Source organism: Mya arenaria, chromosome 2 (assembly GCF_026914265.1).
Source record: "Mya arenaria isolate MELC-2E11 chromosome 2, ASM2691426v1".
NCBI lineage: Eukaryota > Metazoa > Mollusca > Bivalvia > Myida > Myidae > Mya > Mya arenaria.
Window position 1 is genome coordinate 29210522 of NC_069123.1, and position 27498 is coordinate 29238019.

The following is a 27498-nucleotide window of genomic DNA, read 5'->3' on the forward strand; positions in this document are numbered from 1 at the left end:
ATGAACCTCAACTACACGACATTCCATGAACCTAATCTATATGATATTCCATAAACTTCATCTTCATTTTTTTTAACTGGCCATTTTCATGTGTAATGCTGCAGGCAATTAATGTTAAGTCGCCAGGATTATGGTTTGAGCTTTTTTTAAGGTTTTAAACCAATTCAAATATATAAATATATAGAAATAAATTGCCGTGGCGCGAATTTATTGTCTTCATTTAAAATATTGAAAATTATTACAAGAAACATTGTACAAAAATTTGCATTAGCGAAGAAAACGAGCATTTCAAGACAAAACATACTCTTTACTGAAATGTGAAGTGCTACGTCTCTTCCATGCATGGAAAACTAGCGTTTCGATGTGGACAATTTCAGGAAACTTTGGATGACACAACCCTATTTGGAGTCCCAGGAGGAAGCATATACCATTACAGTTCAATTGTACGACCGCTGCTATAAAATGGTAATAAAGTTATGATGTCCCTTTTGCACGCCATATGCGCTTTCAATTTCCCAAATATGTTGCCGCGTGCGAAGCTATCTGTAAAGGGAAACAGTCACTTGTCAACAATTACTGCGCACGCGATCTCGAGCGCAGAACAATCACGCGTGCTAAATTGGTAATTTTAAAGCTGTTCCGGCCGTCTAGAATTATTTGTAAAGTTAACAATCATTGTTTTCCAACTGGCGAAATATGGTGTTTGTTTTTGGCTTTTAGTATGTATATATTCATAACAAGTGTGACGGCTATTTACTATAATGGTAAGACAAATATTTTCTGTCCACTACTAAATTAAACTGGTGGTAGCAAGCATTTAAATTCATAGAATATTTATGGTAATTCCTTGCTTTCATTAAAACCCTGGACCTATCGATCATTTAATGAAATTGTTCAGCAAAGATATGTTAACTATTGTTAAATTGCTTGACACGTGTTTAAATTCTAGACGACACGTTTTTCTGATGAAACGGAATCCAAGAAGGGGCATAGTTTTTATCTTTGCCCAAAAATTCTGGATTCTGCATGGTCAATGCTATTTTCACAAATTAATTTCTCAGGAGAATTTAATTCCGAAATTGAATAGTTCTTTCCCCATTTTTCCCGCCTGTCATAATCCTAATACCTTAAGTGTCATAAATGATATATTGATTGATATATTTATTTGGCATATTGCGGTGATACTGGTTTTTGCGCATACAAAACAGCCAATTGAGCGGATTAACTGCGGACAATCTGTCAAAACAAGGAAGTAAGATGGGAGACAGTCATTCTCGCGTTCCACCGAGAAATCTCGATGTCTCGTGACATTGTCACGTGGTCAAAAGGTTACGCATCACCTTAAATGTAATTCTCCATAGCTCCTGACATAAAACAATTACTTTGATGAAAGAATCCAATATACTTTAAATAGTGAACTAGATTTTGCGTTTGTATTGATAGCTGAGGTAAAAGTTCAACTTTAGAAGATTGTTTACCTAATATCCAGAAATGTGTTTTGGTTTTCTAAAATACATTTGTACATCAATAATCATTAATGAGAAGTGTCTGATAAATGCAGTATATTAAAAATGCGGTGTATTAAATACCATACACGATTGTATTAAAATAATAAAAAAGAGAGTTCATTTGAAATAGTCAATATATATTTATATTAAACGTAAGAGAATACGTATTTTTGAAATCCAGCGAGAGAATAAAAAGACATGTTTGTGAATTAAAAAAAAACTGGTGTAATGAAAAAGCTTTATTTTTCAGGCTAATGAGGTTCATATAGGGTGGATTTTATTCTACTAAAAACTTGTGCGTTTTCTTCTGTTCAAGAAAATGGCGATTTTCCGTGTTTTCCGTCTGCAGCCCGTATCACATTGTCAGTCAGTATCTGTCGCGAGCGTTTCTTGGGTGTTCACAATATGGTGGGTAATTCCAAGCAGTCCGCTCACACGCAAAACTTCATCACCCTGGCCGTATAAATTAACGCCTGAGGAATTTATGCAATACTGAAATAACAACAACCCTCCTGTCCTGGTAATGACTTGATGCAATAATGTTTTCTTTCCATGAGGATGACAAAAAAGCAATCTTGGATCACGAATTTATGCATTAAATTAGCCAATCTCAAAATACGTTCCGCTACGCCAAAGAGACAGAGATAGAAAAAAATCAGAATTTATTAATTTTCTGAAATTCTTTGACGCCAACAATGTAGCATAGTGTGCTTTACAGTGTAAATACTCATAAACGGAGTGAATTATTGCCAAAATCTTGTTTTATAGGCCATCACAGATGAAAGCTGCCTAACAACATCTTAGAAATAAACGCCAATGGGATCATAACTCGTAAAATCTGACTGATTTTCGTGGTTATATCTGTCAGGAGGCATTGTTAAAGACTATAACGCCCAGACGTGTGATAAAAGGGGTTAAAACAGCGGCCATTTTTCATCATCCCTAATGTTCCTGTCTGTGTGTTTTGGACAATAAATGCGGATAAACACTCCGATGTAATCAAACAGTTAAAATAGAGAAGATTGCCAAAATGTATTTGTTAATTAAAAATGAGCTCGCATAAACATTACCGTATGAGCAGTGGCCTATGAAAACTGACAACCCTTTTAAGGTTTTCTTGGAATCTGTTGAAAGACGTCCCGACGTTTCAAAAGGGCGTACAGGCCGCTGCGGGTACAAACGTGAAATTCTCTGATTTCAGGCGGATGTTCGTGTGTGGTTTGTTTACTGTCCGCTGGCCATGGCATTAGTTCAAACATATTTTATGCAGTTCATTTTTACAAAAATAACAGTACAACAATACTCAGATAAAATGGATTGGAAAACAAGCAATACAAATTCCTTTCCATGTAAGAGTGTACAGTTACGAAATGTACAGAAAGTCAGTGTATGATGTGCACTGTATGATGAAAAATATTATTAAAGATAAGCCCAGTGATATATTTTTACAAGAACTGTTCAAATTATTTTAACATTTAACTTGAAATGTTTTGAAATAATAATAACAAAAAAACAACAACAACAACGCAAAAATGGCCTACGGGCATGGGCTAGGGACACATCACTCTCCCGTGTAAGAAAACAAATCTTTAATATAAGATCATGACACCAACTCTATTAATAATTTCTACGGTAGAGCGCGAACCCCATTTCTGTGACCCAAGTAGCATCTTTAGCCTTTCATTCTGATTTAAATGAAGGGGATGGGGGCTTTCAGCTGCCCCACACCGTCCCCAGGCTCCGAAGTCACGTGCGTGTACATATTTCCAATGCATGTTTTATGCGTCTCGATAAAGCTGGTATATTGGGATAAAGTTTTTTATATTAATTGAATGAAATTGTTTCGTTATATTCACGTATTTCTTGGGGACTATTCAATTTTAATTACAGATAAAAAGGTTTACTACACCGTGACCTTACCTGTTCTGAGACGCTTATTGTAATCATTGAAGGTAAGCGTCCAATGATACAGATTACAGGTAATAACACAGGTAATTACAGGTGCGCATGCGTTGTGACTCAACAAAGGCGGAAGTGTACAGGAAATTGAAATTGTCGTCCATTTTATTGTGTTTGTAAATATTTTCGAAAATACTGGAAAAATGAGTTAGAAAATGAAGCCGAAAACAAACCGACGGGGCAAAGAAAGGGCTAGCGACAAGGACACCGTTGTCGCTTACCATGAGTTTATTCAGGGACGAATTCACGGCGAACTAAATGGTGTCTCGATAGGTCCAGGTTACCTGTTCTCTAAAATCGCCTTATGCCTGGTCATTTTTGGGGCAATCTGCCTCGTAATAGGTTGTTTGCTTATCACCCTTCGCCACCGACATGTCTACCTTGTGGATTGGAATGCCCAGTTTTTGGGTCCGTTCTTCGTGGCAATGTTCCTCTTGTGTTGTGGTATTGCAGTCTTCCTATTGCAAATAGCAAGAAACAGAACAAACCAATACCGCAAAGATTTGGCAGTAAGTATCATTGCCACATGTCATGTTTGCCTTAATTGCTTAACTCTCTCATTGCTACTTTTAAAGCTGCACTCTCATAGATAATGAGATTTTCCGTTTTAACAACTTTTTTATTTTTTGTCTTGGAATGAGCAAATATTTGCATAACTATCTGCAAACCAGTGATGTAAGACTGCTGACAAAAGATTAATTTTTTATATTTCCATTCGAAAATTAATGTTTTATGGCTAGAAACATTACTTACGGTTTAAGAGAAATGCATAAAACATCAATTTTTGAACTTAGTCTATAATAATAGAAGTGTTCTACGGGATTCTTCCAATCTCTAATATCTAAACGGGTTTGTGCAAAAACTGGGGGGGGGGGGGGGGGTTGAAAAAAATAAGGAAATTGTATTAAGTGAAATATTTAATGTTTGGAATGGATAATAAAGGTTTATAGATAGATAATTATATTTTACCATTTAAGTGCTAATCTACTTTGTACCAAACGAGCATTAAATGCATTAAAACACAGGATTTACCTTTCCAATAAAACGAAACTTGACCGACACTGACAACAATTATGCCAAGGGGAACAACTCGACCCAATCGTAATAACTCAGCCACCTCGGAGAAGCTTCGAGATAGACCTTGTAAATATATTGTTATGTTTTTGACAGAATGAAATGAAGAATAACCCATCAAACTCATAATTATTTGTTGGATATTTATTTTTTGTGTACGGAACTAATATAAAATAATATTAACTGGTAATATTTCTTGTTTTTATGATATTTTATAGACGCAATATGCTTTAACCCGAAATCCTGATCCGAATAACTACCCAGTTTTGGTACAATTTGTACTTTAATGATTTTCCATATCAAAAATCTTAAAAAAAAATCCGTCAACTTACAATTATACGGATTATTTTTTAACTTTAATATGAAAATCTGTTATCTGAAGTTGTCAAAACGGTAAATCTGTGAGAATGCAGCTGTAAGTGTCACAAATTCATTTTTAACAATTTTGATTAAAAGGTATTCCCCACAAGATCATATTTTAATGTTTGTAACATTGAGTTTTTCAAACAGTTGTCATGATGATATTGTAATAAACCACTAATACTAAATAATAACTATTCATTTCATTCTGCTTTAGTTTCGACCCATTGGTGACTATGGTGTTGCTGTTGTCCACAAAAGCAAGCTGTCCTACGAAGAGCAAAAGAAGTAAGATCACAGAAATTTGGTTTATATGATAGATCATTAACTCAAACATTTCAAGCCATGATGTAAATGTTACTATGTGTGATCCTTTTTTGAAATTAGTTATTAAATAATTTTGCTCATAATGCAGATGGCTCTGAATGCCATCGCTTTGTGATCAATTAGCAAGAAAGAGTTGAGGTATTGCCATAGTCTTCAGGTATTGTTTTCTGTGATGTACAAAGCAAATGTGCATATGGGTCATGGAAACAGATTCCTGTTACTAACATAAACTGCAAATGCTGAATAAACGGGAAAATGATAGTTCACAGTGATTATTAGATATATTTCAAATGGGGTCTAGCTCAAGAGTTATAGGAGGTTGCTGAACCCTGCCCTTGGAAGCAGGCCTCTCTGCACTCATGGAGACCAGGAAGTTCATATAGTTTCTATGATTTATTTAAAAGATTATTATATGATTGAAAATAATTACAAAACTTAATATGTCTTTCAGTTAAAAGATAAAATTACTCGAATTTAACACATTTCTAAAACATTTTTGTCTTTTATAAAAAAATTAAGTTCACTGCAAGATACGATGTGCCCTAAACACCTTGTCCCTTTTTTGCAGCATCCTATCCTGGTTAAATCCTGACTAAAGCCCTATTTTAAATTCTGTCATTCATCTGTTGAGCAGTAAAGAGCTTAAATCTGAGGAAAATATTTTAAGTGTAGACTAAGTTCTTATATGATTTTTTTGCTGATTCTAACAGGACAGAGTTGAAGTCTGGAACCACGCCACACAATGTTCGTCACCCTGGACGGCCGGTAAGCTTCCCTCTCCTTTCACTTTTTTCTGCATCGCTTATACACAGGCTTGAAAGCATGCTGTCCATCACTTCATGTAAAATTCAATCTTATTATTCAAATTTGATACTGTTTGCTCTCAGCCAATTGTGTAATTCATCAAGTTAATTGTCAATTTCTCATAATATCATTTATTAAAATCAATTTATTGAGATTAATATTACATTATTTGTGTGCCTTAAAGCTGCACTCTCACAGACTGACAGTGTTGACACATTTTATTAAATTTTGTTTCAAAATCAGCTGATTTTGACTTCAATAACTTCAATAAAGTCACATAAGAAAACTTACAATAGAACATATGGTATCCCAGTTGTTTAGAAAACTGCCAAAAAATCATCTGTCTAAAAGCATGAGTAAAGCTTTTAGCTTTAAAACATCAATTTTCGAAGTAAATATGAAAAAAACTGTGATCTGATCTTTTGTCAGCAGTCTTACATCATTTCTTGCCAAAGACTTGGCATAACTTGGCATATTCCAAGACAAAAAAATAGAAAGTTGTCAAAAACGGTCAAAATCAGTGAGGGTGCAGCTTTAAGCACCATCAGTTAGTTATAGAAGTTCTGCACTGCTGTGGCATGTCCCATACAAGCAAATGTTTGCACACAACACCTTAGTTCTTATATAAAAGTATAGCTTTTAGGCGTAGCAAAAAATGTTTGTTTCCCGTATCCTGACTTACCCCATAAAATCACCCCTGAATGATTTTGTTTACCACTGTAGCAATTTCTTTGTCCGTTTCTTATCAGTTGCCAATGGGCTATTTTTTATTAATTTTGACTACATGTAAATGGAGATGGTTTAAAGTGTGAAAACAACAATCTCATCCCAACCTCTTCAAATCTAGAAATGGCAGTGAAATTGGAAACAAACAGTTTCATAGGCCTAGAACATGCACAATAATATATTTGCATGTATGCATGCTTTTTCTTGTGTCACCCGTAATGTTTCATGCATGAATGCATTATTGCTTAAATGGTAGTTTCCATCTGAAATCTTTATATTAAAATCCTAGTTATGCAATTATGTTCATTTAGAGAATGGGATTGCTTCGTATCAATATACATGCTCAATATACATGTATGTAAAGCATAGCTCATTATAACATTGACTCTTATGGTTTTGTGCTTACAAAAGGATGAATCATGATTGTCCGGAAGTTAGAATCTGTGGAAGGTTGTAATTGTGGCACACTTCATGAGGCTAAAGTGTAATTTCTTTGTTGATAAAACTATTTCAAAAATCAAACTATTAATTACATTTGTCCATTTACAAGGGAAAAAAATCAGGACAAATCCTAGGGCTTTCAATGCGAAAGTCAGGGAATATGAAAACATGCAACTAACCCGCATGATAAACACCATCTTATTGTAACATGCCTTTTGTCTGAATAAGGAACATGCTAGTAGTAGTCCTCGACGTAAGGGTCTGAGGGAACAACTGTTAACAAAGGTAACTAAATAAGGAAAAGCAGAAAAGAAATATACTCCGAATATCAGAGCCCATGGGTTGAAAAAACTGCTGCTCATAACTAGTAAAAATACATTGTGGAATATTACTCCTGATTGGTTTGATGAAGAAACATCTTTATATGCAGATGAAATAGACATTATCCAGAAACTCAGATTATTGAATTTAGAGCTTTGTGAATATATAAGAATTGTATTATGAAAACAGAATGATTTATAAATAGTATAGCAAGAACTAGAATGGTAGCTAAAATTGTAGCTGGCTTTGGAAAGTGTGTTAGGTTTTGGCTTTATTTAGATCATAACTAATGATATATATGTATCCATTCTCAAAGCTTTCTTTTATTCTTGCTTCCTAGTGAGTTTAGGTCTTCAGGGTACTTTTGCTGTCAAAAAGGCCCCTTTTCAAGTTTGTAAATGTGTATTTAGAGATTTCCTTCAATTGTAACATGTATAGTTTTGATGAACCTTTCATTCTTTGGTAATTACTTCAATATGCGACAGTAAATTTGATAGATATGATGTTTATATAAAGATTTGAATAATAATAAAGCGGGCTTCATAAAGAAAATGTTGGAAAAGGTTGATTTTCATAATTATATCTAGAAATCTAGAAAGCAACCCTTTCTAAAAGGCTAAAAGACAAATAATGTTAAACTTTTTTTTTGAAATAAATGATAACAATTATTATCATCCGTAGAATATAAAATGCCCTGTTTTTTCTTGCTTTCACAATTCCTTCCCCTAGAAATCCTAATCATAATGGGACATCACTCATATGTCAGTGCTGTGAAAAATCTGTGATTATAAAATTGTTCTTTAAAAACAAATAAATTAAATGAATAAATTAAATATATTATTAACATGCTCAAGTCTGAACTATGGATTTGTCACATCAAAAAAGAAATTTTATTGGTTCTTTAAATTCAAAGCACTAACACGATCATTCATGTTATATATATCAACAATCATTTTAACAACCTGAGTGGTCAAGAATGGTAGCAAATATACCCAGTATAGTAGACTTAACTGTATCTGTTGTACATGAATTGTTGTGTAAATTATAAATGTGTTGAAAAATGTACTTTTTTGATGTGAGGACTGTGATAACTTATGATTATTTTTAAGATAATATCTTAATTTCATTTTTTGTAGGATTTTATATCTTTGTTTTCATTCATCATTACATCAACACAACATTTTAGCTAGTTTGGCGCTGGAAAATGTACTGTGAAATATAAGATACTGGTATTTCTCAGGGTGTATCTGTTATAGTGAGCTTCAAGATATTAGATCATACAAATATGTATTCAACTCCTGAAATATATAACATCAATTTCCATTTTTTAATGAAATCACCTGCAAGTCTCTATTACCAATTAGGTATCTTAATGTGTGGTACCATTCTTTGCCACTTATTACATACTGAAAGTGAAACACTGAGGTATTCTATTCTAAGTCTGACAGTGATATAATAATGTGAAGGTCACATCAGAATATTATTAAAGCCTCAAAAAACACAGTTGCATCCAAAATTAATAAAAAAGGATATTTATCCATTATACCATTTTTTTCAAAATTAACTTTGAGGTAAAAAAATATGTGAAAGACACTGTAAAATCTTAATAATTTAATATGACTCACTATAACTTTAATACTTATGTCAGTTTATAGTATTCTCAGTATGATTTCCAGTGCTGTCTTTTTTTCCTGTATCTGCTATGCACAGGCAACTCTTTAGCCACTTGTTCAAAATGTGTGGGTGGGGTAGAATATTGTATGTAACAGTTATCTGTATTAACATTTTGTGTTCATTTATAAAAATTTTGAAGTCAGTAATATTGCATGTTTTGAGCATTATCTGTTGTCAGCATGGAGTAAAATGCAGAAAATATTAGAAAATGAAAACAGTGAATTCCAGTGTTTTTATTTTAATATTTTTTTATGCATTGCAATTTTTATAACTTATAAATATTTTCTGTTTTGCATGGTTATTTTTTTAAAGTTCATAAAAGCTTGTTTATGCTTAAGTCTTAACACACAATTTAACAAAAACACTTTTTCACAATTTAAAATGTTTCTTTAGAAATGCACTAATATTTTGTGACAGAAGATTGATTAATTTGAATTTACTATTTGTGCATGATTAAGGTCAATTAAATTAATTTAATTAACTGAAAATGACAAAAATAATAATCCTCTATTCAGCTTTCTCAAACATCAACTTGTTGAGCGCTCCAAGCATGCAACCTGTTGAGTGCTCTAAACATGTAACATGTTGAGTGTTATTTGTTGTAATGTTACACACATAATGAAGCAAGTGGTTAGAGCGTTGCATTAGCAGTAGTGTAGACATTGTTTGCCCTTACCAGGAAAGCAAGATGGGAAGATGTACAGGCAGGAGTTATTTGACCCTGACCCAAAAAGACTTGTAACCACGGTTATCACATGAGAAAAAAGTCCTGTACTCTCCTCCCCTCCTGTTTCTCCTGAGTAAGATACTAATTTTGCGTATGTTTTGGTATTTACAGGGTGTGAATGACAGAGGTAACCAGGGTGATTATAGCAAGCCACGTGGCTATGATAACCGTGGTTACAAAGACGACCGCGATAGACCGCGTGACAATCGTGACGGACGTGACCGACCACGACGTCAACCACAAGACGAACATGACCGACCACTTAAGCGTGACATGGACAGACCAGATGAAAAGGAACGAGGGCGTCGACCTCCCGATGATAGAGATCGTCGCCGTCGGCCACCAGATGATGAGGAGCGCAAACGAAGACCTCCAGATGACAGACGGCGGCCACCTGATGACAGAAGGGGACCTGATGACAGAGACCGCTCAAGGAGGCCACCACAAGGTCCAGAAGATGAAAAACGCAGGGCAGAGGCTCGACGAAGATACGAGGATGACAAGAGAAGGCGACTTGAGGAGGACAGAAGGCGGGCTGAACTCAGGAAGCAGGCAGAGGCTAACTCACAGTGAGTTTAATTTTACTGAAACCACTTACAACAGGGAGGGTTCACAGTATCAATACTGAAATCAGTATTTTTAAAAATATTTCTTATATAATGATATATGATGTACTGTGTAAGTTTTCAGTAAAGAAACATCCCTTTTTTCAAGGTTTTATCCTAGTGTTTAAAATCGCAAGATATGTAAGTATCTTTAGGTTAATTTTCTTGGTATCTTATGGTACTAATCATGCAGCATTATTTGTATATAATAAAATGCTTGTTGTCAATTTTTTTGTGAATACTGCTAAAGACTGGGCTTTAAACAATGCTTAATGTGACTTCTATGCTTATAAACTTAAATTTATAAAAGTCTTTTGATGAAATAATGGGGTAGGTGATGTAAAATTTAATCATTTTCATAACTGGGATATCTTTCTTCTAGGAAAACTACATTTATTGTGTTTTGATATTAGCAAGTCAAAAAGTTCTAAGGAAACACTGGATGCAGGCAACGCTGCTCAAATAAGATTACTCCTCAATAGTAAGGACCCCACAAACAGTGTGTTTAAACCACATGATAAATAAGGTCATAAATGCTATGTTGAAAGGCAGCATTTTGCTTAAAATTAAAAACTAAGATAACTTTACCTTTTCTTCACCATTTATAAAAACAATAAAACAAAAATGAGAGGTAAAGAACCAGATCAAATCTAATGAAGTTTTTATTCCATGTCAATATTTTTTATCCAATTGTTATGAAATTTTGTCAAAATACTTTTCTTCATGTTGTCTTGAACAGTTGTGAATATGGGTCGCCTCAGGTCAAAAAGCTACGTCACTAGGTCAATTCAAGGTCAATGTTACCATAACTAAAATAGAAAAAAATGAAACTGTATATCTTCAGTAACAGTTCATCTTTTTAAACTTTGTAACTTTAAGTTAAAACATGTTTTCTACTTGGTCACATTTTAAGGAAATATATATTCCAACCAATCCAGTGCTTTTGATGTGTCTAATTGACCTAAAGGTGGGTTTATCTGGCACATAAGTAAAATTTGTATTTTGAGACAGATTTTTCAATGAAAAATTACAGGTTGTAGAATGGCAAAACATTATATCTTGAACATTAGTGAATATGGGTCGCCTCAGGCAAACAAAATAGGTCACTAGGTGAGGTATTAGGAATTTTTTATTCCATGCCATAAAGTCAATAGTTTTCATCCAATTGATATGAACTTTGTCAGAATGCTTTTGTGCATGTTTTCTTGAACATTTGTGAATATGGGTCACATCAGGTAAAACTAGTTCAATTCTTTTCACTTGTTAAAAATGCATTTTTTGTTCATATTAAAATAGTTCAATAATAGTTTTTATCCAATTATTGTTTGCTTGAACATTTGTGAATATGGGTCACCTCAGGTAAAAAACTAGGTCACTAGGTCAAATCTTTATTAAATCTTCACAAACCTTGTTCCGAAAATTTGTCTGCATTGTAACTTAGTCTGTTATGAGCTTTTTTCCATTCTAGATTGTAATTTTAATTAACTTTTTAAAAATATTTGTGTCCATGAAATCTTCTATGTTAAAGTGTGTCATCTTGGGGTAAAACTAGGTCTTTGGGACTCTTTCAGGAAAAGTTTATGTATTTATAATTTGTTCATTTAGCCTCACACAAATGGAATAGTTTCTGTTGATCTTTATAAAATTTAATCAATGAACATTTCTAGTTATTAGGGCCACAAAATATGTGCAGGTGCCCTGAAGTAATTGCCCTTTCTGTCGGTCATATTTTTTATGTTTTTTGTGGCTTTTTTAGTGTGATGTAGTTTTACACCTGGGGTTTCGTTTCACGCTGCATTTAGTAAAACAAGAGTAATGGCCCTTGAATAAGCAAAAATAGCATTTCTGGACTTGTGTTGTTCAAAACTCAAAAACAATTCGCCAAGAGTAAACAAACCTTTGCGGAATGTTATTTAGGTACTTAATAAAATTGTGCACCTGGGATTTAGTTTCCCACTGTTCTTAGTTTGTGGAACTCATAATTATGATGCACATTTATGGAGAATGGAGAAAATATTGGCCCTTGCTTATGTGACAAACACAGAATATGGGGGCATCTGTGTTATATGGACACATTTCTAATTTGATAATAACTTATCAGCTGCTTAGGGTATCAAATTCATACTTTCTAAACTTCCTCACAGTAGCAAAACGCTCTTATGTGAAAATTTATGTTTCTAATGCTTCATTATTGTCAGATTTCTGGCCCTTCGTATACTAAGAAATTATGACACTTTGTATGGTTTTGTTCATGATTTTAAAACCTTTAGTTCAAACTTTCCTTTGCTCAGTGTATTAATAAGATGTTTGTGACATATTATATAATTCATGCTTTGTCAGGTTTATTGCCCTTTGTTAACTTAGAAATTCGGAACTATCAATGATGATTGAAAGATCTATAGATGCTTGGTTATATACCTAATAACATGCCTTTAAATTGCGACCCATTTCTCATATACCATAATTTGTGCCCCTTGTCACCCCTGTGATTGCTCTAACTTCTTAATAAAGAAGATGTCTCGATGCAATCCTTGAAATATTTAGAATCATCATTAAATTATTCACTCCCATTCCAGACCGCAAGGTGATGAACGAGGAGTGGACGTGGACCCTGGATCTCGGACATACCAGATACAGACCACAGTACGCTTACAACGTGACCAACAAGGCATGGACGAGTCTGACCTCTAGATCTGCTGTGTCTTTACACATTGCGACATATCTTTGTGAATGGTTTATTGTGCAAATTTAATTTACCCTTGTCTATGACATAGCAATATTCAATATTGTGTAACAGTTACAAGTCCGAATTGTAGATCTGCTTACACAGCTTATTGTGTAATAATTATGAATTCAATAATCAGATTGGTCTTTTATTGAACAGAGAAAATTATAAAACAATCTCCCAAACAGTTTTTAGCTCTACTGGTAAACGGCACGAATCATGTGATGACGCGGTGTTTGTCGCCTTTGACTCTGTATACAACTACTTGTGAACGTGATTTAGTCTTCAGTTTTTATTTTATTTTTAACAAACTTAAACAGTAGTTAGATATACATCAGAACTCTGTTCCTTTTTTAAACCAGCCAGATCTGCCAATTCATGACTGGATTATGGCTCTCGAAATGATCAAAATTGCTATTATAACCAAGTGATGCAGTCAAAGGGAGACAACCTGTTTTCAAATAGTGTACCCTTTTTGTTCTAATTACCTTTGTTTTGTTAGAGGTGAAAATTACAGTCCAAGAGAGTAAACCTGTACCCAGAAAGTGCAGTTGGTTTACTCCCTTTCATGCTCTGATTTGAAATTGACTTAAAAAGCCATGCCAGTAAAGCATTGGTCATTATGGGCTTCTTGTTTTTGTATCTCATTAAGTATGTTTTTTTAAACACAAAGTGACGTCTTGTAAAAACATGGATGATACATATATTTATACTGTTATATATTATTCCTCTGAATCCATCCTCTTTCAAGCAATTAAATATATTAAACAAGTGCTATAAATCTTTCACAAAATTCTGTGACTTTCCATGTTGGTTGTCTAGCTGGTTCATATAAGGATGTCTTAAAGCTTTGTCCATAGATTTCATTGATGTATAAAAATTAAAAATGGACTATAATGTGTACATATCATATGTTTATGGTTTTACATTCCTATAGTGTTTTAGGCACGAAACCCATAATGACCATTTTTGTTAAAAATGAAACAAAGTTTAAGATGTATCCTAGTGTCGTAGAATAAGATAGGTCTACAATTTTGTCTGAAACTTGTAAAATTTATTGTCAAGTCTCGACCGCTATTTCTTATACACAATAGTATGCATTTTTCGGCAGTATACATGTACTTCCAATTATTTGTATATAGATCATCATCATATATTTTTTATACAGCTTGTATTTGTAACCATTCCATGTATTTTATAAACTGTATATAGTGTCATTCTGCCACATTTGTAAATTCTTAACATTTGCAATCATATCATAAAAACAACATTAAATGTATGTAAAAATAATGAAACCCAATACAACACATCTTAGGCTGAACAAAAATAATGTGGATCCAGTAACCAGGCTTATTTTTAAGTTCCAAAAGTAAATTAATTTTAACAGTATTGTACAAGTTATTCAAGGCGATGCAGTTTACTTATATTGTGCTGCTTAATGTTAGCAATATGAACAAAACAATGAGAACACAATAAAAAATATCCTGCCTAGGATTGTCTCAGCATGTTACAGGAACCACATTTTTTATGTTTGGCCTTATAACACATTCCATTTTTGAACATGAATTCAATATCTCTTCAATGTATAAAGAAATATGGTAATCATTAGGTTTTCTTAAACTTTGTACATAACTGAATTTTATACACATTAAATAAAACCAGAAAACCATTTAAGTTAATTGATCAGAAACTTGTCTTCTTGACCTATTGTTTTTTATTGAAATCATGACTGTAACCTATTAATAATATTCCTATATGACCTTGACCTTTGACCCCTTAACTATACAAAGTTAATCAGAAATGACCTTTGACCCTAAAAATGATACAATATCAATCCAATATGACCTTGACCTTTGACCCTCAACTGTACAAAGTAATCAGAATTTACCTTTGACCCTAAAATCTATACGATATCAATCCAATGACATTGACCTTTGATTATGTAAAGTAAATCAGCAAGGCCTTTGACCCTAAAATCTATACTATCAATCCAATATGACCTTGACTTTTGACCCTCAACTATACAAAGTTAATCAGAAATGACTTTGACCTCTGACCCTAAAATCTATATAATATCAATCCCAAATGACCTTTGCCCCTCAACTATACAAAATCAATCGGAAATGACCTTGTCCTTGACCCTCAACTACACAAAATCAATCGGAAATGACCTTGTCCTTTGACTCTAAAATCTATACAATATCAATCCCAGATGACCTTTGACCCTAAAATCTATACAATATCAATCCAATATGACCTTGTCCTAAACTATACAAAGTTAATCAGAAATGACCTTGACCTTTGACCCTAAAATATATCCCTAATGACCTTTGACCATAAAATATGTACAATATCAATCCAATGGCCTTGACCTTTGACCATAAAATATATCCTAAATGACCTTTGACCCTAAAATATGTACAATATCAATCCAATGACCTTGACACAACAAAGTAAAGCAGAAATGACCTTGACCTTTGACTCTAAAATCTATCCCAAATGACCTTTGACCCTAAAATATATCCTATTAATCCAATATGACCTTGACCTTCAACTATACAAAGTAAAATCAGAAATGACCTTTTGACCCTAAAATCTATACAATATCAATCCAAAATGACCTTTGACCCTAAAAACTATACAATATCAATCTTAAATGACCTTGACCTTTGACCCTCAAATCTATACAAAATTCAAAAATAATTTGACACACAGGGTATAAGATTTAAGTTTATTCATGTTTATCTACATTTTGAATGAAAAACAACTGTTATTCCCCCTGGCATCAGTCGCAGCTGCTGCTGTGGAATATCTGCAAATACATAGGATATAGCATTTGAAACATTACTAGTAAAATAATGTAAATTACGTCATGTTAACTGTTTGACCTGGCCTTACCGTCTTATTAATTTAATTCTTTTTAAATATTTAAAATAAGTTCAATGAGTAAAACAAGAAATGCGGCAATGCGACGAAACCAGGTTTTCAATGATTGACAGAAGAACTTCAGCCTGTGTTGTGAGAATTATAACTAAGTTGATTTGTCGTGTGTTGTGTGTATGTAAAAGAACATGTAAAATTGGTTAAAGGGAAAGTTGATTATTTTACTTTTGTCATGGCACATATAGATATTGTTATCATCTGTGATTTTAGTAAATCATCAAACTCTGTTGCTGGAACATGAAAATGATTTTAAAGGAACTTGTTCACAAACTCTTCCTTTAGACAAAGTTGGGTCAAGATATGTCAACCCTTACTGAAATTATTCAGTTTCATAGGTGAGTTTGAAGCCGCCCATACCAAGCTTGGTCAAGAAATGTGAACCCTGACTAAAGTTATTCAGTTCCAAACATTCTTCTATTTTAGTAACAGTGAACTTGACCCTAGAAGCCCTATATGCAATCTCAGGAAAGGTCTCCTCTCCATAAACTCTTCCTATTTACCAAGTTTGGTCAAGATATGTGAACCCTGACTATACCCCAAAGCAATCCCATAAAAGGTATCCATAAACTCTTCCTTTATACCAAGTTGGGTCAAGATATGTCAACCCTAACTAAATTTATTCTTTCAACCGTTTTTCTATTTTTAATAACGGTGACCTTGACCCTAGGGATCCCAAACGCAATCCCATGAAAGGTATCCATAAACTCTTCCTTTATACCAAGTTGGGTCAAGATGTCAACCCTAACTAAAGTTATTCAGTTTTAACCATTTTTCTTTTTTTTAGTAACAATGACCTTGACTCTAGGGACCCCAAACGCAATCCCATGAAAGGTATTCATAAACTCTTCCTATAAACCAAGTTTGTTCAAGATATGTCAACCCTTACTGAGATTATTCAGTTTCATAGGCAAGTTCAACGCCGCCCGGGCGCCCTTCTGGGCGCCAGCCAGAACAACAACGTTCGTCATTCTAATAACCAGGTTTCACTATGTGAAAACCTGGTTAATAACTACTCTGTACTTCCATGGGAAAATCCATCCCAAACCCACACATCAATGTTTCTCTGGCTTCTGGCTAAGACTACAATGGTAATAAATCAGCCTGTTAAGGATAGACAGAGGTGATTTTGTTTTAGCTCTACTGACCAAACTTCTGCAGTTGTTAAATTTCCAAGAAAGCTTGGTTCTCTTTTTAAATTAGTCAGATCCATCTATGCATGACGAGATTATGGCCCTTGACACGCTGCAGCCCTATTTTTATAAACCGATAACTTTGTATTGAAAGTTGTTTATTACTGTAGTAGTTCTTTCCCTTCCCCCAAAATGCTGCAGCCATAACTAAAGTGCTTTCTAAGGGTCACAACTTCTTACAGAGATTTGTGTTTTATTGTAGTAATTTAATTATTGGGGTCAATAGGCCTTGCCAGATTGAGATTGCAAATTGATCCCTGGTCCTGTAATGGGCTGTGGAAAATTTCAAGGAGTGTTTCAATACAAGAGTATCTCTTGAAGCAATGGATGCCCATAAGATGGATGCTCCCCATATGCCCATTTTCTATGAAAAGGCAGAAATTGTAATACAATGTGCTGGTAGAAAATGAACGGTTGTAGCATTATCATGGAAAAATTCATAACAAGGAAAGATATTGGCAGGTTTGAGGAATATGGTAGATTTAAGTCAATTTAAACAATGAAATAAAAAAGCAGCAATTGAAATTCACAAATATCAGTAGAAGAGGAACATTGCAGGATATCCTGAATATGGATCTTTAATATCATTGACATCTATCTATATTAGTTTCATTTGAATCCCTTTAGAACATTCCAAGATATGACCAAGCACCTGTTATGGAAAAATATCATGTTAAGCTGGTTAAGGGGTTATAACTTAATAAATATGCATACAGGGTAGGATTATTATTCTTGGGTACTACACTTCCTGGAATTGCCACCTGTTTCTATACAACGATACATTTGAATCCCTCAAGTAATTTCCAAGATATGGCCCTTACAAGCACCCATTATGGAAACGAGCTGTTGTAAGACAGCGCGCTCAACTACGCCGCTTTGACTTAGAAGTGAATACAATAATGATGTAATATGTGCCTGTCAAAAGCAATAAAAAAATAAAATTTAACAGAATTAATAAGAATCGCGATGTGACAAAACTGGGTTTTTAATGATTGGCAGTTTCAACTGCTTTCTTCTATTTTTTGTAACAGTGACCTTGATCCTAAGGGCCCCAAACACAATCCAATGGAAGTCCTCCATAAACTCTTCCTACATATCAAGTTTGGTCACAGAATGTTAACCATAACTAAAGTTATTCAGTACAAAACAGTAATCTATTTTTAGTAACAGTGCCCTTGACCCTAGGGGGCCAAAAGGCAATCCAATGAAAGCTCTGCATAAACCTGTTTTATATACCAAGTTTGTTCACACTATGTCAACCCTTACTACCTTTAACCTAAGTTCCTAAGTCAATCAGGGGCCATAACTTGTATTAAGGATAATATGGAGTTATGTAACCTCATTGTGTGATGGTCCTGAATAACTGTGTATAGTATTAAGTCAATTGAATGAAGGGTATAGAAGTTATTAATGAATATCCCAACCTGCCCTAAAACTAAAACCTAAGTTACATAGTCAATCAGGAGCCATAATTTGTATAAAGGATAATATGGAGTTATCTTACCTCACTATGTGATGGCCCTGAACAACTGTATGAAGTATTAAGTGAATTGAATGAAGGGTATTGAAGTTATAAGTGAAAATCCCAACTTGCCCTCAAACTTTAACCCGACGCCAACGCTGGGGCGAGTAGTAAAGCCCTCCTTATTCTTCGAATAGTCGAGCTAAAGTCAGGTTAATGGAAGACTTGATAAATATGAAGGATAGAATTATGCTTGGCTGCTGCACTTTCTCTATTTTCCATCTAAATGGGTATGAAGTTTCATTTCAATCCCTTAAGTTCTGATCAGCACCCATTATCCAAAAAAAAAAAACAGGTTTAAGGGAGGTATTGGATACTGCACTTCCTATTATTGCCATCTATCTACATTTCAAATTTCATTTCAATACTTAAGTATTTTCCAAGATGTGGTCTGTACGAGTACCAAATTTGTTAAAATTTCGGAAGGTAACTAAAAATTCTTATGCAGGGCAGGAGGACGGTTTTTGTGTACTGCACTTTCTCTCAATTTCAGCTATCAATATTTGAAGTTTCATTTCAATCCCTTCAGTATATTCTAAGATATGGTCCAGACAAGCACAGATTGTGAAACAAAATGGTTTAGGGGAGATACCTAAATAAATAATGCATGATAGCATTATGGTTCTTATGCACTGCACTTTCTCTCATTGCCATCTTTATATATACCAAGTTTATTTTAATCCTATCAGTAGTTTTGGAGTAATTGACCGGAAAAGGGTGTGACGGATGGACAGAAAGACGAACGGATAAAGCTGTGACTAAATGCTCTCCCTTCAGAGAGCATAAAAACGTAGCACAAACCTTCACCACTGTTGTTTCTTGCATACCAGACGTGTGTTTCCGGTCATGTGACCAGTGCTGGAAAAATTCGTCTTACACACCCCATGTAAGATGTGTCACGTGCAACAAGGATGTGTATAGATTTTAACAGTTTTAAGAGATGTTATAATAATCATATACGCACTAATCATTTCATTTTTTTACCTTGAAGGTTCTGTCCATGTATTAGCATCATGCTTCACAGAGCAGGGACAGCTGATCTTGAGCGGCGAATACAAAGTGGCACTGACTGTCTGGCTGGATGTCAGCAACCAAGAACTTGTTGCGGCCTATAAAGTCGCTGTAAACCTGTCATTACACAAGAATTGTTATTTGATGCATACACTTTTAATGTGGTCCTGATATTACACCATCGGCCTATGAAACAAACTTTTATATGAACATGTAAATATTTTAGAAATCCTTTTACCTCGAAATTGAGTCTTGGGTTCATCTCAATGGTTATTGCCAGCAACCAGATCATCTCTCGCTATGCCATTTTGACCTGCAAAACATGCATTTAGTATGCTACATTTACCTTATGTGGTTACCTTTAATCTGACTTACTGTGGGGTATACTCGGCATGCCTTAAATGTGCAATTTATCAGAGCAGTTTTATCAAACAAATTCCAGTGAAACAAAAGCGAATTATGTGTTACCTTGGAGTACACATTTGCGTGAAGTTCCTGGTCTGGAACACTGGGATGCAGAGACTCATGCAACTGTGTGAAGGCATCCCTGACCTGCCAAACAAACACATTTCACCATGGCTTTGCTCCTATATGTGCACCCCAGATTATGGAGGCCTTGTTTTCTCTCTGAAGCATAAATATTGCATTTGCGATACATATGACAAAATATTAGCAATTGTCATTTATACCAGACAAATACTTTTCACTTATCATTAAAGTCCAAAATGGTATTTGTAAAGATACCGAAAACTTGTCTATACAGCCAACATTGATTCTACCTTTACAAATTGACCCATAACGCATGTACTAAACTCACCTGGACTCCATAGGCGAAGCCTAAACAGGAGATGAGCACTTGTGACCTTTGATCTTAGGTGATTTTTGCCATCTTTGATGGTCAAGGTTATTTATTCTTGGTGAAGAGCTGGCTGGGGACATCAAAGGAAAATTCATCTAGGCGGCTCTCGTCAGCTCACTCATCAAACGCTGTTGAATTCAATACTGGTAGGACAGTCGTCTATGTTGGAAAGCTGAAATAAATATGATCATTCCAATTTGGTTTATTTGAATCTGCTACTGACAGTGATGAAACGTGTCGAACATTTTCGTATATAACTTGATCCCAAAGAAAATTTGTCAGTTATTAAGCTATTGAAAATAAAATGTCTAAGCTAATTTTATACTGCATCAGTTATCATTTTGTTAAGACAGATCCATTTAAACTTGCAAATTAAGTTAATTCAATTATAATTAAAACATTTGGTAATGCACCAGTCATTTGTAACCATGTCCCCCCCCTCAGTACAGGAGGTAAACTGGGGATAGCCGGGAAAATGGGCTGTGTTTTTACCTTCCAGGTGGCCCCGCAGTGCAGGGTAAATGCGGTGGTTTTGTCTTCGCGCCAAAAAGAGCGAGGAATGGGCCTTACCTAGGTTCCCTGGGGTGCGAAGGCATTTGGCGGGGGTTTAACCAGCAGTTCGTCCCGCAGGGCGGGGATTTTACCCGGGCTTGGCTGACCAAGACAAAGTCCCCGCTATTCCCTGCACCTGGGAGGCTGTAGTTACAATTGACTGGTGCATAAGACTGTCTTCACATTTTCATGGTTAATGAATTGTAAAAATAACCGCAAGTGCAGTATTGCCATCAATAGCAGGAATCACACTCCACATACAAGGCCATACTTCTTAAGCCCGACCCTTACAAAATAGACGCCGACCCTACCATTTTAATACTCTGTCAGTGACTGTTATAATATGAAGTTTAAATCCTTAAAAGCTTTATACAGAAGATTACTTTAACACCTTTCTCCAGTGATGACAATGACATTCTTACAGAAAGCCAATATAAAAACAAAAAAAACTTTCTTTTTTGAAAAGGATGTAACTCTGACCAAACCATTTGTTTTGGCCTTTGAACACAATATGCACAGAAAACTCATATATTTGTCTCCCTAATGAAACTAACTGCTAAACATCAATGAAAAAACATAACCAGGCACTGTATCCTATCAAAGTCCAATCCTCTCCAACACAATATAGGTGTTTTTACTGGTCTATGCTTTAAAGTGAGCTTTAGTCTTTACATGGCCTTTCGATCAGACTCCAACATTTTTCTTTCTTGTCAACTCAATAATATAAAAGAATATAGTTTACATCGGAAAAAAGTGGCTAAACATAACTGAACTGCGAAAAAAACACCCTTTTGAATAGCAGTTTACATCTACAACTGACACTATTTTTGTACCTCAATTATAATTATTTCCCATGCAATGTTTTTTAATAATTAATAAGTCAATATAAAATGCCATTCTGTCCCCTTTAATATGCTACCAAATTAAAGTATTTGTCGTCATGAGCAATATTTATTATGACATCACTGAACAGGTGCCCAGCACACTGTAGGTATAGACAATCTTTGTAGTTGAAAGTGGCTCGAATAAGAGTGAGTACGAAATACTTCTAATTCATACAAACTAAAGAACACGTACGCCAAGACCTATAAAACAAACCTGTAATATATATTCTTGATTATGATTCTTACATATATCAATTTTAATTACTCTTAAATTTTCTTTCCAAGAGTAGGATACCGTCGCGTGACGGTGTCGACCATTATTCAAGTAAGCCATACATTTTTAATCGTGCGCGCGGGATTTAAAACGCCTCCCTATAATAAATCAAGAGATAAAACGTCCACATGAAATCGGCAGATTCATAAAAGGTCACATTAAAAATTCGCCTAATCACAAAATGACTGTCAAATCGTCTTACCCCTGTTGAAAGATGACGACAACACATTGTAACTCTTGGTCACTTACAGTCTTAAAAAAATCGATATAATTATAGCTTATTTTTTTAACAATTGACGGTTAATGTTTACTATAGAAAACTAAATATGGTGGCCAAGTCATATCATGTAGATCACTGATAAAATGTTACTGATAAGGTGAAAACAGTGGTTCACCTCTGCCTATCTATAACTTTTCCTCAGTCTTGTAAGCAAATCTTTATATTACAGTGGCGGTCCTAGCTGAGGGCAGAATGCCCACTCCCCCCATCTCCCCTGTTGGCCGGCAAATGAAGTCTATGGGGCACACATAAATTGACCGTATATCAACATATAAAAACCTGAAACACATTTTTTTACTGAGACTTTGAAGCGAAAGTATTGGACAGGGCACTAGAAAGAATGATGAGAATTGTTCCATGTGCCTTAAGGACACTTAAGTATTTTTGAATAAAGGTTAGAATTGCATCAACGATTTAATATGTTTTATTTCAATACCTCAGTAAAATTAAAGCTTCGACGAGGTTTGACAGTTGTGACCCCCAGTCATGAATTCCTGGATCCGCCACTGCATAAGAAAGCCAGAGCGTATTATCTGTTGGGCAATGGCACATGTATTTCATTTCTGATAACTAATGAGGACTGTTAGGACACAATTATGATAATGGCACGATTTAATTTGTTAGGTGTGGCATTGCTTTTGATAGAAGGTATGTGCATAATTCTTTGATTGAATTCCAGTTCTTTGTTCTTTGGAAGAAATATAGTTTTATCATAGACTTGTTTTAGTTATTTGTGTACCTTTATCTACCCCCCCCCCCCCCCTCCCGCACATAATTATAATCCATCAATTTGTTTGAAATATTTTCATTTCTACCCAAGTATTGAGATATCTTTAAACTATTATAAATGCAAGTCTTATCTTAAAAATAATTTATCCTTGTTTTACATGTATCTATTAAAAAAAAACACAAAAACTTTATAGTGATGTCGATCTCACTGGCCACATCCTGTCATAACGACCATGAATGCAGCACCGTACAATGTTCAGTTCCGGTTGCATCAAGTTTCTGCAATCAAGGCGAATGTGCATGCCCACTGTGTGATTCTGACGCTGACTGCCCACTCCCTTGTCCGTTCCGGTTTACTGGTCACTGCAACCAGGGCAACTGCACATGCAGAGTGATTTTATCCGGCAGACGACTGTTACAGCCTTGCACAAATGATACTCCATGCTATATGCCGTGTCCATTTGGGCAAGTCGGCCATTGCGATGAGGGGACGTGCAAATGCCAAATCCAATGCAAACCAGACATCTGTCGTATTAAATGCCCAACCGGCGTGTGCATGAATGGCGCATGTGACTGCAATGCAACTTGTACCCGGAATACCGAGTGTGCCAACGTCTACTGCTATGCGAGCCAGACTGGGTTTTGTAACTTGGGCCACTGTGACTGCCATATCCCTTGCACGGATGACAAGGACTGCCCACTTCCGTGCCCGTATCCACAGAGCGGATATTGTGACCAGTATGGCTCTTGCAGATGCCACTGAAGACCACTGACAACTTTCCTTTTCATTTATAGTTGTACTAAATGATAAGTTAATAAAATAGTGTTGTCACTTATAATCAGAGTGGTGGTTCTCAAGCCAGGGTTGTTAGAAATCAATTTAGCATTATACTTGTCAAACACCAATGGCATTGTGAACAAAGGTGAAGTCTTATAAATGTATTCAAATCAGGAAAACCTTATTACTGCAACTTATTGACCAAGGTTTTATGGGATACAGAAAATCTGACTGATATTTTTGTGAAAGGAAAATGCGCATTTATTGAATGTACAAGTGCATACAGACCATTGGTAACCTTAAAATACAGATGCCATTCAGTGAGACTCAGCTCATGAACAGATATACTTTCCCTCCACCCAACAGACCATTGAATATCTGACCATGTTTCAAACCTTTATGACCTGACCCCTCCTAAGAAATAAAAATATGTAATGTCTATAAGAGCAAAGGCTTACATTTTATTTGACAGATACAAATGCGCTTCAACAAACTATTGTAATTAAATATATGCGTTCTTTAATTTTAACAATATCCCAAATGAAAAAAAAAAAAACATGATAAATTATGTACAAGAAATACAAGGAATGTAACATGTAGTTCCCTGCTTTATCAGGAACATTTGATGGACCTCATTTTAATGAACATTAAAAAAGTTCATGTACTGGTGAAGTACAACATACGGTACCTGTGAAGTTTAACGGTAGGTCAAGTGGCTTTCAAATTATTATGCAGACACAGTTTATAAAACATTTACAGTGACCTTGACCTTAAACAAACCAACATTGAAAACAATAAAAGTCATCCACTGGTCAAGTCCAGCCTACCATTGAACTAACAATATCCTAGGTCAAACTGTTCTCATTTTATTGTTTGCACAGTTTTTTTAACTTCTTTTATTGTAACCTTGACCTTTCACCAATTGACCCTTTAAACAACCAGGATATCTCATAGCCAATGTTAAACTACCACGTAAGTTTTCCTAGGTCAAACTGGTCTCAAATTATTGGCAGACAAAGATTACATTATATTGCTAACCTTGACCTTGACCTAAAGGCTCCAAAAAACATTGGGGTTATTGACTTGTCAAGGGCAACCTACTGCTGCAGCTTCATTGTCCTCAGTCAAACTGTTCTCAAGTGTGCTGACTAAGTTTCCAAAATATTTTTGATGACCTTGACCTTTGAACAAGAGAACAGAAGTGTTGAAGACAATGTTTTATTTATGAAAAACCTACCTACTTACAGTTGCAACCCTGTATGTCCCATTCTAGTTAAAGGAGACACAATAATTGTATATCAATTTAAATAAATATATGGATTCTGTACATGAAATATTCATTTTACATAAAATTCATTCTGAAATTATACATATAAATGAAATCATCTGATCTCTTTCTCTTAACGTAAAAAACACACCATTTACGTAAATTGCTTTTATTTGATGTAGTTATCTCAGTAACGTGTGGCAACTGTCGTAAAATATGCCCATCCTATTTTTTAAAACACGTTTGGTGATAATTGATTGTTTGTTAGCCATAAGCATTAGCTATTTTATCAAACCTGACCGAGATATTCTGCCCATCAACATTTTTTCAAAATTTCGAGATGATTGGGAAAAATAGTTTTTTTAGTTATTTATCAGACAAGACCGATTTTTGAAATTACTGTTATTAAAGGTTAAAAAGTTAACTCTCAAATGACTCAAGCGATATGGCTGGTTATCAAACTTGTTCCAAGATTTTGTCCCCATACATATTCTGATCAAATTTAGAGATAAATGGAAGAAGCCTTCTTAAGTTATTGATCGGACATAATCAATTCTAGGTTATTTCTATAGTTATATGGGCAATTACTCGTGAGTGTTTTGCGCGATATGGCTGGTTATCAAATGTTCGAGATATTATGCCCATTCACATTTTGACCAAATTTGGTGATGACTAGAAAATGCTTCTAATATTTTTGATCAGACAACATAATGCCAGCCGCAGATGACTACCTGTTCTATGAACGGTCTTATAAAAAGTATTTTGTTTATTTTCCTTGCATTTTCTTTAAAAGAAGCCAACAATTGATATCCCTGTGGAAAATTTTGAGAAAACTTAGTTATTTAGAAAGTCCAAATATTTTTTTGATCCACCCTCATAAACGAGTGACTGACAATTGGTATTATGCACTTAGCTTTATTTTCCGAACAGTTTAACACTTATATCCTAAATCTTAACTTAAAATTTATGAATATCCAAATGCTTTCTTGCAATGGGGAGTGAGTTACACATCCTTTGTTAGAGTACTACCAAACTCTACAGCAGTTGCTTCCCTTTGCCATACGTTATTCACTGCCATTACAAACATCGATTGATAATGATGATAAAAATCATGTGAACGAGTTCAAATTCTGAAATATTTATTTATTTAAAAAAAACATGAAGACATGAAACATTCAATTTCTAAAGATTCAAAAAATAAACAATACAGTAATAAATTAAAGGAAAATAAATTCCTTTTAAAGTAAAAATCTGATATCATATGTGATCGTATGTGGCGGGAGATCTCTCCCCTTCAAATTCCTCCTCATTCATTTATGGGGACAGGTTCTCTTTGTATGACCTGAAAAACAAGACAAAGCTAGATTGAATTTTAATTGAAACTAAAGCTGAAAAGCATTACAATGCTCTATTGTGTTTTTTGTTGACCAAGGGACATTGCTTATGGATTACTTTTGCTAAAGCAATGGTAACATTGTCGAAACACCATGTTAATGTAAAGTCATTGTGAACATGTATACCAAGTTACAGCTTATTCACACTAACAATAATGTTGCCAATGCTATCTCAATCAATATCTGGACTTCTTCTTTAAAAAAACTAGAAAAATATTTATTTACAGACAAATAATTGAGCCCATATCCCTTAGTTTAAACTAGATTTATTTTATGATTGTGACTAAATATATATTTACTTATGTAAAGTCACTCATGTTGCCATGATGTTGCGTGAGAGTGTGGTCTTTTGTTGTAGGGGAAAACTGGAGTACCAAGAGAAAACCCATTTGTGACCACAAACAAAACTTACTTTATCCTGGGCTAACCCCATATTTACTTTATCCTGGGCTAACCCCATATTTCTTAACATTATGGAAATAGGTTAGAGACGTAAGTAATTCTTGCAGCCTTCAAATATCAACTTAATTCCCTCTCTCACCTTTCATTTACCTTTCATCAAGC

General features: G+C 34.7%; 3 protein-coding genes and 1 long non-coding RNA gene across 5 annotated transcripts in view; 2 read left to right on the forward strand and 2 right to left on the reverse strand.

Moving 5' to 3' along the window:
- The first annotated feature begins 3511 nt into the window (after positions 1–3511).
- On the forward strand, positions 3512–14920 carry LOC128208272 (pre-mRNA-splicing factor CWC22 homolog). Of its 2 annotated transcripts, XM_052911797.1 has the most exons (6): positions 3512–3976; positions 5119–5189; positions 5939–5993; positions 10033–10490; positions 10636–10667; positions 13103–13228. In XM_052911797.1, exons 1-5 carry the CDS (start codon positions 3623–3625, stop codon positions 10652–10654), a joined length of 957 nt encoding a protein of 318 aa, XP_052767757.1. In that variant the 5' UTR covers positions 3512–3622; the 3' UTR covers positions 10655–10667; positions 13103–13228. The 2 variants fall into 2 exon arrangements, with proteins under 2 accessions (XP_052767757.1, XP_052767748.1); XM_052911788.1 differs by lacking the exon at positions 10636–10667 and having other exon boundaries at positions 3514–3976; positions 13103–14920.
- Positions 14921–15068: 148 nt separating this feature from the next.
- Positions 15069–20943, reverse strand: LOC128208284 (uncharacterized). The gene is made up of 5 exons (XR_008256877.1): positions 20735–20943; positions 20386–20544; positions 20156–20230; positions 19891–20034; positions 15069–16063 (listed from the first exon to the last, which is right to left on the reverse strand). It is a non-coding gene; the product is annotated as an uncharacterized LOC128208284 (long non-coding RNA).
- Positions 20944–23357: 2414 nt separating this feature from the next.
- Positions 23358–24334, forward strand: LOC128243780 (scavenger receptor class F member 1-like). Its single transcript, XM_052961720.1, has 2 exons — positions 23358–23414; positions 23690–24334. The coding sequence occupies exons 1-2, from the start codon at positions 23363–23365 to the stop codon at positions 24256–24258; spliced, it is 621 nt and encodes a 206-aa protein (XP_052817680.1). The 5' UTR covers positions 23358–23362; the 3' UTR covers positions 24259–24334.
- Positions 24335–26666: 2332 nt separating this feature from the next.
- The window catches only part of LOC128225126 (DNA topoisomerase 3-alpha-like), a 36020-nt gene continuing 35188 nt past the window's right edge, over positions 26667–27498 (reverse strand). The window contains exon 31 of the mRNA XM_052935159.1: positions 26667–26882. Coding sequence (XP_052791119.1) covers positions 26851–26882 — 32 coding nt within the window. The 3' untranslated portion in view covers positions 26667–26850. The remainder of the gene's footprint in view (positions 26883–27498) is intronic.

What these genes read in the sequence shown, in the direction of transcription:
- LOC128208272 (XM_052911788.1), top strand. Translation starts at nt 3,623, where the DNA reads ATGAAGCCGAAAACAAACCGACGGGGCAAAGAAAGGGCTAGCGACAAG. An exon ending in TCCTACGAAGAGCAAAAGAA is followed by an intron (nt 5,190 to 5,938) that starts GTAAGATCACAG and finishes TGATTCTAACAG; the next exon opens with GACAGAGTTGAAGTCTGGAA. An exon ending in TTCGTCACCCTGGACGGCCG is followed by an intron (nt 5,994 to 10,032) that starts GTAAGCTTCCCT and finishes TGGTATTTACAG; the next exon opens with GGTGTGAATGACAGAGGTAA.
- LOC128243780 (XM_052961720.1), top strand. Translation starts at nt 23,363, where the DNA reads ATGATAATGGCACGATTTAATTTGTTAGGTGTGGCATTGCTTTTGATA. An exon ending in GGCATTGCTTTTGATAGAAG is followed by an intron (nt 23,415 to 23,689) that starts GTATGTGCATAA and finishes AAAACTTTATAG; the next exon opens with TGATGTCGATCTCACTGGCC.